At 43.6% G+C, this 12375-nt stretch overlaps 1 protein-coding gene across 2 annotated transcripts; it reads left to right on the top strand.

Moving 5' to 3' along the window:
• The first annotated feature begins 6169 nt into the window (after positions 1–6169).
• Positions 6170–10595, top strand: LOC125553771 (RING/U-box superfamily protein). 2 transcript variants are annotated; one of them, XR_007304201.2, is made up of 9 exons: positions 6170–6395; positions 6680–6760; positions 7794–7911; positions 8012–8106; positions 8196–8267; positions 8465–8794; positions 8890–8998; positions 9412–9593; positions 10262–10595. XR_007304201.2 is itself a non-coding variant. In XM_048717481.2 (9 exons), the coding sequence occupies exons 1-9, from the start codon at positions 6372–6374 to the stop codon at positions 10347–10349; spliced, it is 1092 nt and encodes a 363-aa protein (XP_048573438.1). In that variant the 5' UTR covers positions 6170–6371; the 3' UTR covers positions 10350–10595. The 2 variants fall into 2 exon arrangements, 1 of the variants encoding a protein (XP_048573438.1); XM_048717481.2 differs by having other exon boundaries at positions 9419–9593.
• The last annotated feature ends 1780 nt before the right edge of the window (positions 10596–12375 follow it).

Here is a 12375-nt window from a genome sequence, read left to right as displayed (position 1 = left end):
ACGTTTCAAAAACGTCTTTGGTGCCACAATTCTAAACCGTTAGCATTACGCACTGAACTATCACGTAGTCATCAAAATGTGTATGTTAGATGTTTCCCAACATCTACAGACGACACTCGAGGTTCAGCACACTGAGCGGTGCATTAAGGACATAATCCTTTTGTGCAACAATGAGGACAATCCTCAGTTTGCGGACCCAGTCCACATAATTGCTACCGTCAACTCTCAACTAAATTTTCTCTAGGAACATATCTAAAACAGTAGAACCAAAGCGTGAGCTACGACATAATTTGCAAAGACCTTTTGACTATGTTCATGATAATTAAGTTCATCTAATCAAAATATTTAGTGAACTCCCACTTAGATAGACATCCCTCTAGTCATCTAAGTGATACATGATCCGAGTCAACTAGGCCGTGTCCGATCATCACGTGAGACGGACTAGTCATCATCGGTGAACATCTTCATGTTGATCGTATCTTCTATATGGCTCATGTTCGACCTTTCGGTCTTCCATGTTCCAAGGCCATGTCTGTACATGCTAGGCTCGTCAAGTCAGGCTAAGTGTATTGCGTGTGTAAATCTGGCTTACACCCGTTGTATGCGAACGTTAGAACCTATCACACCCGATCATTACGTGGTGCTTCGGAACAACGGACCTTAGCAACAGTGCACAGTTAGGGGGAACACTTTCTTGAAATTATTGTGAGGGATCATCTTATTTATGCTACCGTCGTTCTAAGCAAATAAGATGTAAAACATGATAAACATCACATGCAATCAAATAGTGACATGATATGGCCAATATCATTTTGCTCCTTTTGATCTCCATCTTTGGGGCGCCATGATCATCATTGTCACCGGCATGACACCATGACCTCCATCATCATGATCTCCATCATCATGTCTTCATGAAGTTGTCTCGCCAACTATTACTACTACCACTATGGCTAACGGTTAGCGATAAAGTAAAGTAATTACGTGACGTTTATGTTGACACGCAGGTCATAAATAAATTAAGACAACTCCTATGGCTCCTGCCGGTTGTCATACTCATCGACATGCAAGTCGTGATTCCTATTATAAGAACATGATCAATCTCATACATCATTCATCACATCCTTTTGGCCATATCACATCACACGGCATATGCTGCAAGAACAAGTTAGATGTCCTCTAATTGTTGTTGCAAGTTTTTTACGTGGCTGCTATAGGTTTCTAGCAAGAACGTTTCTTACCTATGCCAAACCACAACGTGATATGCCAATTTCTATTTATCCTTCATAAGGACCCTTTTCATCGAATCCGATCCGACTAAAGTGGGAGAGACAGACACCCGCTAGCCACCTTATGCAACTAGTGCATGTCAGTCGGTGGAACCAGTCTCACATAAGCGTACGTGTAAGGTCGGTCTGGGCCGCTTCATCCCACGATGCCGCCGAATCGAGATAAGACTAGTAATGACAAGTAAATTGACAAAATCGACGCCCACAACAACTTGTGTTCTACTCGTGCATAGAAACTACGCATAGACCTAGCTCATGATGCCACTGTAGGGGATCGTAGCAGAAATTTAAAATTTTCTATGCATCACCAAGATCAATCTATGGAGTCATCTTGCAACGAGAGAGGGAGGAGTGCATCTACATACCCTTGTAGATCGCGAGCAGAAGCGTTCAAGAGAACGGGGTTGATGGAGTCGTACTCGTCGTTATCCAAATCACCGATGATCCTAGCGCCGAACGGACGGCACCTCCGCGTTCAACACACGTACGGAGCGGAGAAGTCTCCTCCTTCTTGATCCAGCAAGGGGAAGGAGAAGTTGATGGAGATCCAGCAGCACGACGGCGTGGTGGTGGAAGTAGCTGGATTCCAGCAGGGCTTCGCCAAGCGCTACTGGAGGAGGAAGAGGTGTCAGGGAGGGAGAGGGAGGCGCCAGGGCTTAGGGTGCGGCTGCCCTCCCCCCTCCACTATATATATATATATAGGGGCTAGGGGGGCGCATGCCCCCTTGGAGATCCCATCTAGAGGGGGTGCTGCCCCCGGGGCGGCGGCCCCTCGGGGGGCAACGGCCCCCTTAGGGTTTCCAACCAGGGGGCGCATGCCCCCCTCGGGGGCCAACGGCCCCCTAGGGTTTCCAACCCTAGGCACCTTGGGCCCTTGGGTGGGGCGCACCAGCCCACCAGGGGCTGGTTCCCACGCCACTTCAGCCCATGGGGCCCTTCGGGATAGGTGGCCCCACCCGGTGGAACCCCGGGACCCTTCCGGTGGTCCCGGTACAATACCGGTGATCCCCGAAACTCTCTCGATGGCCGAAACTGGACTTCCTATATATAAATCTTTACCTCCGAACCATTCCGGAACTCCTCATGACGTCCGGGATCTCATCCGGGACTCCGAACAACTTTCGGTTAACCGCATACTAATATCTCTACAACTCTAGCGTCACTAAACCTTAAGTGTGTAGACCCTACGGGTTCGGGAGACATGTAGACATGACCGAGACAACTCTCCGGTCAATAACCAACAGCGGGATCTGGATACCATGTTGGCTCCCACATGCTCCACGATAATCTCATCGGATGAACCACGATGTCGAGGATTCAATCAACCCCGTATACAATTCCCTTTGTCAATCGGTATGTTACTTGCCCGAGATTCGATCGTCGGTATCCCAATACCTCGTTCAATCTCGTTACCGGCAAGTCACTTTACTCATTCCGTAACACATCATCCCATGACCAACCCTTAGTCACATTGAGCTCATTACGATGATGTCTTACCGAGTGGGCCCAGAGATACCTCTCCGCCATACGGAGTGACAAATCCCAGTCTTGATTCGTGCCAACCCAACAGACACTTTCGGAGATACCCGTAGTGCACCTTTATAGGCACCCAGTTATGTTGTGACATTTGGCACACCCAAAGTATTCCTACAGTATCTGGGAGTTGCACAATTTCATGGTCTAAGGAAAAGATACTTGACATTAGAAAAGCTTTAGCAAACGAACTACATGATCTTATGCTACGCTTAGGATTGGGTCTTGTCCATCACATCATTCTCCTAATGATGTGATCCCGTTATCAATGACATCCAATGTCCATGGTCAGGAAACCATGACCATCTATTGATCAACGAGCTAGTCAACTAGCGGCTTACTAGGGACATGTTGTGGTCTATGTATTCACACATGTATTACGGTTTCCAGTTAATACAATTATAGCATGAACAATAGACAATTATCATGAACAAGGAAATACAATAATAACCATTTTATTATTGCCTCTAGGGCATATTTCCAACAGCCCTCCCACCCCCACTATTTATAGGGGAAGGGGAGAGGGGGTTGGCCCCCCAGATCCCATCTACAAGGGGGGAGCCAAGGAGGGGACTTGCCCCCCAAGTCAGGTGGGAGGCGCCCCCACGCCCTAGGGTTTCTAACCCTAGGTGCCTAGGGCCCCTTGGGGGCCGCACCAGCCCACCAGGGGCTGGTTCCCTCCCTTGTTCAGCCCACTTGGCCCACCGGGGCAGGTGGCCCCACCCGGTGGACCCCCGGACACCTTCCGGTGGTCCCGGTACAATACCGATAACCCCCGAAATCATTCCGGGACTGAAACAAGACTTCCCATATATAATTCTTCACCTCTGGACTATTCCGGAACTCCTCGTGACGTCCGGGATCTCATCCGGGACTCCGAACAACATTTGGTAACCACATACTATTTCCCATAACAACTCTAGCGTCACCGAACCTTAAGTGTGTAGACCCTACGGGTTCGGGGACCATGTAGACATGATCGAGACATCTCTCCGGCCAATAACCAACAGCGGGATCTGGATACCCATGTTGGCTCCCACATGTTCCACGATGATCTCATCAGATGAACCACGATGTCGAGGATTCAATCAATCCCGTATACAATTCCCTTTATCTATCGGCATGTTACTTGCCCGAGATTTGATCGTCGGTATCTCTATACCTCGTTCAATCTTGTTACCGGCAAGTCTCTTTACTCGTTCCATAACGCATGATCCTATGGCTAACTCCTTAGTCACATTGAGCTCGTTATGATGATGCATTACCGAATGGGCCCAGAGATACCTCTTCGTCACAGGAGTGACAAATCCCAGTCTCGATTCGTGCCAACCCAACAGATACTTTCGGATATACCTGTAGTGCACCTTTATAGCCACCCAGTTACGTTGTGACGTTTGGTAAACCCAAAGCATTCCTACGGTATCTGGGAGTTGCACAATCTCATGGTCTAAGGAAACAATACTTAACATTAGAAAAGCTTTAGCAAACGAACTACACGATCTTGTGCTATGCTTAGGATTGGGTCTTGTCCATCACATCATTCTCCTAATGATGTGATCCCATTATCAATGACATCCAATGTCCATGGTCAGGAAACCATGACCATCTATTGATCAACGAGCTAGTCAACTAGAGGCTTACTAGGGACATATTATGATCTATGTATTCACACATGTATTACGGTTTTCGGTTAATACAATTATAGCATGAACAATAGACAATTATCATGAACACGGAAATATAATAATAACCACTTTATTATTGCCTCTAGGGCATATTTCCAACAGGGATGAACTTCTAGGGTTCCTAGTGGTGAGGTAAAATTGGGCGATTTTGTGGATGAAAAAGGTGGAGATGGTGGTGAAAAGCTAGATCCACTCGTAGCAAAGCAAATCCATGGATCAAATCCAACAAAACTTCATCACACCAAAAAATCTTAGAAAAATTTGGGGCTATTTTTGGTGGGGAATTTTTGAATTTGGGGAAGAACACAACAAAACAAGGATAGAAATCAAGGGGATGGGCTCCAAATTCGTGATCAACCAAGGTTCATGATACCAAGATTATGTAGGGTAGAACACTAGATGCCCGATCTTTCACGATTGGAGCGGATCCCGCAATGAACACGAAGAATACGAGGATAAAACACGAGGGAAAAACACAAGAGGAAACACTCAAACCAACAAGATTCGATTACACATGTGCTAGATCCTCGAAACACAAAGAGATACACGATCCACGATCAACAAGGGACAATACAAGTAGCAAGTTCTTCTCCGCGAGGAGGTCTTGAGGGTCTTCCCGTTAGGGGTCTTGAATCCAAGATGGATCTTCTCCGTAGAGGCCACGGTCTCTCTCGGTGGAGTATATCCAGATGGATGAGCAAGGCTCTATCTCACAAATGAGCTATCACAATGCTGTCTCTAGAAAGAGGGAGGATGAGTATATATAGTCTAAGGAGGCGAAAGGGTACATGAGCCTCGGCCCAACACGTTGTGCATAGACACACGTCGGTCGTCCGGACGCTGTCGGACATCCAGTGGCTCATGAGGGTCTGGACGTCCGGAAGCAGTCAGACGTCCGACATTTCGGCTTGGGTCAGGTGGCGTCGGATTTCCGGAGGCGGTCGGTTGTCCGGTCGTCGGTCGTCCGGAGGGCTTCAGACTTCCGATAATTTCCCTTCTGTTGGGTGACACCGGATGTCCGGAGGGGTTCGGTCGTCCGGTCGCTGGGGTGTGTCGGACGTCCGGTCCGCGTCGGTCGTTCGGCCGCTGTAGCGTACGCAGACTGGGACTTGTCTGGCTGGCTGGCGCTTCCATGCGTCGGACATCCGGTTCAGACCGGTCGTCCAGTGGCTGTAGACTTCTGGCAGCTCTTCTTCTTCTTCTTGTTCCTTGTACTTGGTGTCCTCGCCGTCTTGTCTGTCAGGTGCCGCTGATCCGTGGCCTTCCTCCAAGCACCTGATCACATATAGGGTTTTCGCTTGAGGTAGTAGCCATGTCTCACATGTAGGAAGTGGTAGTTCAGAGAGCAGCGAGTTCACTTTATCTTCGATAGCCTTTGCTCGAGCCCTTGTCATTGGTCCAAGTGACGTTGTGGGAAGTGTAGGTAAATCCATGGGATGAACTTGAGATGCTCCGCATTAATGCCCTTTTGTTTTGCATGGTGATAAGTACGCCTCTCTCACTGAATGACATGCAGGTCCTAGCGCTGCCTACATCCCCGATTCAACCAGAAGCTTCATTTTCTGGGAGCTTGGTAACTCTAGAGATGTAACGCCGTATCATTTTTTTTCAATAAAGTGCGCTCAAGGGCATAAAAAAACGCTCCTACCGGTCCCAGAAAAAAAAACTCTTACCGGAGAATCTCACGACTCAGCCCAAAAATTGTGTCTCCTTTCTGAACGACCCAAAAGCTTTGGTTACACGATTACTACCGGTTAACATTTCTAAGGCAACCCCACGAGACTTCGTTCCATCCCTGCGAGATCTGCCGTGCTTCTCCCCTTGCTCCCCGTACCGACTCCCGGTTCTTTTCTCCGGTTCCTCGGCGATGGTCGTCTGCAAATGCCGCAAGGTTACTTCTTGATCATTTCTCCACCTATTCGGCGATGCCCGTGCGGTGTCCTGCGTGTTCTCTCTGTTGCGCGTCGACATGTGAGGGGGGATTTTGGATCTGGGCAGGGGAAGTACGCGGTGGCGGATTTGGCGTTCGCGTGGTCTGGATCCGAGAGGGCACTGCGAGCGCGGATTCGAAATTTTAGTTTGGGGTTCTTGGATTTACTGCTGGCGTGTTGAGATTTGTCAGTGCTGCCTGAATTTTGTGTTGACAGGGCGTGTGTGCTTGCTTTGGATTTTCAGGCGACGAGGGTTTATTGCTTCGTCCACCAGGTTCCGGTCTGCGGCGAGTGCATCTGCTTCCCAGAACATCAATTATGCGTGGTGAGCTTTCTGACTTGATCCCCTCATCCCAATTAGCTCAGAAAAAGGCATAGCGGTTAATATGTGCTTGCTCAATGTGCTCCATCCTGTTTAGTATCTATAGTGTATCACAAGTGTGTCTCTCATGTTAGCTGTTGTATATTGGCATTAGGCTTGCTGGACATGAGTGCCCTTTCAAATATATGGTCTCGCATATGCTTTGAAATGTGCTAGTAATATAGGTTTGTAATGTGAAATATACTTGTTTACAGTGTGATAGAAGATTGGATCACATGTGAGGACTGTTTAACAAATAGCTGCTGAGACAACATTTTTATGCCTGGTGCTGCTGCTAGAGTATCATATTTTTTACAATGCACTGTCTCTTAGTGCGCTCTCTTAGGAGATGGTAGGTTTTTAGAGACAACTACCCCAATGTATTATATCTTACATATGCTTAATATTGGAGTAGCCCCCACTTTTATTAAGATACTTGACTTTTATTGGATGATACTACAAGAATGATATATGTGTTGGTCTGTTGGATTCCGTGTAGAGATGGTTTCTTAGATATGTGATGGTTCCATCATCTCGTCATTAATTATGAATTACATAGACAAAAATCTGATGTGTCATGCTAAGAGAGCCTACGTAGGGCATTGGGAGAGACCTGACTATAAGTTAGATCCATCTTTTTTTTCCTCTCTAGTTTGGTCCTATAACAGATTCACAGCCCTACAGTTTCCACCTCCACTTTCTTACTGAAACATTTGGAATCCATTATTGTTCCTTAGTCCTATTGCTGCACCTATGCTGTAAAATTTTGTGACACCATATATGTGCATGCTATGATCATATCATTTTCCTGTTCTGTTTATTTTGCGTGAAGAGAAATTTAATAATCACATGTAAGTATATAACATTGCTATTGGCTTCATATCAGCTACTTTCATAACCAAACGTAAAAAAAATGCTTTATATTCTTACAATTCTGTTAAAGTAATCGTGTAACATTAATTTTACAAACTAATATCCTCCTTTTTACTTTCTGTAGGTAAAAAACTATGCTGAATGGGTTGTTAATTCTGATTATGACTGGCCACAACACTGCTCTTTGTGTAATTTGGTTCTAGAAGCTGCAAGCGAAGAAACTACACGATTGGGTTGCCTCCGTATGTATTGCTTCAAGTAGAATATTTGAATCCATTCGTCTCTTGGAGCCACCTTCACTAAATATAACACGATATATTTTGTCTTCTTGACATCTTTTAGATGTGATGCACACAAAATGCTTGATATCACATGTCCAAAGTTTTCCGGCACAAACAGCACCAGCAGGATTTGTCTGCCCCTCATGTTCAATTCCTGTAAGCTAATCTCTGGCTTGATATGCTATTACTTTGAGGCTCCAACAGTTCTTTTAACCTTAACATGTGACATAGTTATTTCCTGACAGATATGGCCTCCTTCGAGTATTAAAGATACAGGCTCCCGCCTCCATGCTAAACTGAAGGAAGCAGTAGTCCAGGTTAGTCCTTCAAATCAGTTCCTTCTTGCAAGATCAAAACCACTAATTTTCCTTAAATGTTTTCCCTTTGTTTTTATTTGTGCGAATAAATTCTTCTTTGGTGCACTATTACACATTTACCTGTGAACCACGACTCTTGCAGCTAAGTATATTTACTGCACTGTTTGACAAAGCTTGCACTTTGTAACATGTCGCAGACTGGTCTGGAGAAGAATGTATTTGGGAATCATTTTGTGACAATGCCTAAAGCTGATGCCCGCACACCCCCTGCATTTGCTTCAGACCCCCTTAAGCGTCTATCATATTCTGGTGAATCTACTGATGCAAACATGCTTAACTCTTCGAAAGATGCAACTTTATCATCAGCGGTACTCTCCCAGGGGGATACATATCCTGCTGGGATGTACTCTTCTGGGACTCTTAGTCATGTGGAACCAGAAATAGTTGAAATAGATGGTCCTAGTACCATAGCAACAAAGTTCCCAGAGCAGGAGCCCAATTTCATCAGAAGTCCAAGTCCGCACGGGGTAAGTCATGACATATCCTCGTGTATATAGTTAGTGTCTGTTTGTTTTCTGTTCACCTTAAGCAGAGTTAGTGATCCTATTCCTTCATTATGTAGCCTAGTGCCACGACAAGAAAAGGTGCTAACTATGTTGAGAGACAAAATTCAGAGATGTCTTATTATGCTGATGATGAAGATGCAAACCGCAAAAAGTACACTAAAAGGGGTAAGAATGCCATTATCAAAAATCTATTTTCTACTTCCGTCTTTATGTCAGGTCCTTCTTTTCTTGAGTTATACCGAGCTTTTGTCATAAGATTATTTGATTTTTTTTTCAATATTTGAGGTGACATTTCTGTCTCAAATTAGTTGCCAAACACTAGTCATGTTTCCAATCACCCACAAAATAATTACTATCTTATTGTATCTCAGTTTGATGTGTTAACCTCGTCTTCTACCACCCTTCTCTTACAATACACCTCTATTCCCAGGGCTGTGATACATCTAACATGAAATGTACATGTATATATATGCTGGAAATGCGTAAGACTATTTAGATTGGTTCATATATAACTAGTCAATTCTAGGTGGAACATTTATTTCAAAAGATGGTTGTGCTTGTTTCTTATGAAGCTTCAGTTTACAGGTACATACCGTCACAAATTTTTAAGGATGCTGCTACCTTTTTGGTCTAGTGCACTGCCAACATTACCAGTTACAGCACCCCCTAAAAAGGAAAATGATGCTCCAGAAGGCCGGTCACGACATCAGAGGACATCACGAATCGATCCCACAAAGATCTTACTTGCAATGGCAATCATGTAAGGTTTCTGCCATGCAATTGTTCTAGCCTCTGACTAATATTCTCCTGGAATGGATCTTAATTTCGTTAAGTAATGTTCAAAACGGATATTACGTGGCTGAAGTTTTATTACTGTATTATTGAATATGTAATATATTCAGAAGTAAATGATTATTTTGTGGTTTGAATATATAAGATGGCCAGCACTGTTAGTTTTCCCCTTTGATTCATCTGGATCTCTGTTTGAGTGGCCTCCTACCCATATTTCTAGCAGATTTGAGGGAAACAACCAGAAATTGGTACTTGCAGTGTTATGTTTTTAATTTGAGTTCTGTACAATCAGCAAGGTTGCTAGCTGTGCAATTTGTTTTTTCTTTTTCTTTAGAGATGTCGCACCATTTATTGTCAGAGTGTTCATCTAGTATGATATCCATTTCTATATTCTTGATTTTATGTGTATAAATAAATAGATATGTCTGTTCCTTCATTCTGTTAGCTTGATTTGTGACATAGCAAGCAGTTCTGTATGTCTTAGATGTGAGTCCTGTAAAGCTATAGTCTGTCTAATGAAAAACTTTAAGATGTGTTTCATTTACTTATTTTAATTTTGCCTTTTAGTTTGTGTTGGATTCTAAGATTTTATTATTCTTGATTTAATTAACCTGCATTAATGTGCTGTTAATGCAGGGCATGTATAGCAACGATGGGAATTCTCTACTACCGATTGTCACAGCGCAGTCTTTCTGAAAACTTTGCCGATGATGAGGCTCAGTAGTACAGTTGAAACTTCCAACTTGCAGTTTGTTTCTGGTACTGCCTTGCTGCCGATTCAAGGGTTTTTACCCTGCCTGTATTATTTTCCATTTCCCCCCTTTTTGGGCCTTTCAGGGTGGTTGTGGATGGGAAGGTGGAGGTAGTGATTATAGTTACATAAGAGTTATAGCAGACTGGTTTTATATGCTGATTCATCTGTTATCTTATACCAGACGGGAAATTGTTGAAGTTGTCTACTATTTTCTTATTCCTGTTGTCGCGCCTTCTGAATTGCTACAGGTGTTACTTTGATCGAGCCATTCTAAAACATCGCTGTGTTATTTCTCCATTATTTTTCACTTGTCATGACGATGCTGGGAAATTATAGGCGTCTTATGCACAACATGGCAGGATATCATGATATTCTTTTAGTTTGCAAACGCGGATGCTGATTAATTTCAGCAGGAATAAAAGTGCAACAATGTCAAAAATGCAATGTTGCCCGTAGCTACTTCCATAATTGCAATACATGTTGCATAGTAATTCATATATAGTTCACGGGTGTTATTTCTCCTCGCCATGATCTAATTTCACTCATCGTTTGCATTTTCTTGTCGGTAGCTTACCAACCTGACCACTTGGTCTAATTTCACTCATTGAAACTATTTTTTTTTTTAGAAATGGCAGTTCAACGAACTAAATTGATATATGCCCTCTTGCTACTTTTGCACATTCATCCCTTATAGTCACATGTATCTGTTGGTGCTTGGCAAGAAGTCGTCTTTGTTAGCGACCTGCGTCCTCAGAGTGGGCCGGGCTGGATGGAAGGACCCACCAGATGGGCTTGGGATGCTAACATGGAGAAGGGAACAACACACTACTAATAGGATTTTCTAAAAAAATGTACTAATAGGATGCGCACTCCTATTCGGCGCGTTAAGCGCCCGAACAGCTCCCTGGCGCCTGATGGAGACCTCTAGTGGGCCGGCCCAGAAAACCTTCGCTCTCAGCAAACCAGTCGATCGCTTCTTTCCGTTAGAAACTAAATAAAAGAGATGTGCGTGAGGTGGGACTCGAACTACGGAACTCTCCCTTCGCACAGGGGATGAATGAACCACTACGCTATCCAACGACCTGAGTAGAAATGTTCGCTTGCCTTCTTTTATTATTTCAACCATTTGTTTTCTTCTTTTTCTCTCTTTTTCCGTAACGATTTATTTCGCCTTTTTATTTCCTTTTTTGCTGGATACGTGCACTTTTCAAAAAAAATAAGGAAACTTTTTTAAGAAAAAGGGATGAAAGTTCTTTGGTTTTTTTAAGTTCATCAAAATTGAAGAAAGTTCATCGAATCTTAAAAAAAGTTCATCAATTATAAGAAAAGTTCATCAAATTTGAGAAAAGTTCATCACAATTAGAAAAAGTTCACCGAATCTGAAAAAAAGTTCATCGCTTTTCAAAACAATTCAGCGGATTTGAAAAAAATCTTCGATTTTTTAAAAAACATTCATCGAATTTCGAAAAGGTTCATCAAATTTGAAATACTTTCATCGAAATTGAAAAAAAATTCATCTCATTTGAAAAAGTTCATCGAATTTGAAAAAAGTTCACCATGTTTGAAAAAAGTTCGTTAATTTTGAAAAAAGTTCATCTCATTTGAAAAAGTTCATTGAGTTTGAAAAAAGTTTATCGAATTTGAAAAAAAGTTCACCGTGTTTGAAAAAAGTTCATCAATTTTGAAAAAAAAACACCGACTTGAAACGAGTTCACGAATTAAAGAAAAAGGAAAAAGAAACAGGAAAACAAACAAAGAAAAAGGAAAAAATAAAACGTACAAAGGATAAAAGGCATTTTCTGTACATACAAACAAAGAACGGAAGGAAATATGCATGACTGAGCAAGTTGCCTAGTGGTTAGTGCAGTATCCATGGAGCGATGCGATCGCGTGTTCGAATCCCGCTCCACCCACCTGCACCTTTTTTTTATCCTTTGGAAAGGAGAGATGGGCCGGCCCGTTTGTCGCGAGTGAAGGGAGGGGGGGTGTGCGCCCG

This window comes from Triticum urartu, chromosome 1A, assembly GCF_056163025.1.
Source record: "Triticum urartu cultivar PI428250 chromosome 1A, HENAU_Tu73, whole genome shotgun sequence".
NCBI classification, from domain to species: domain Eukaryota; kingdom Viridiplantae; phylum Streptophyta; class Magnoliopsida; order Poales; family Poaceae; genus Triticum; species Triticum urartu.
Note: the sequence above shows the minus strand (reverse complement) of the source record. Positions and strands in the feature narration are given on the sequence as shown.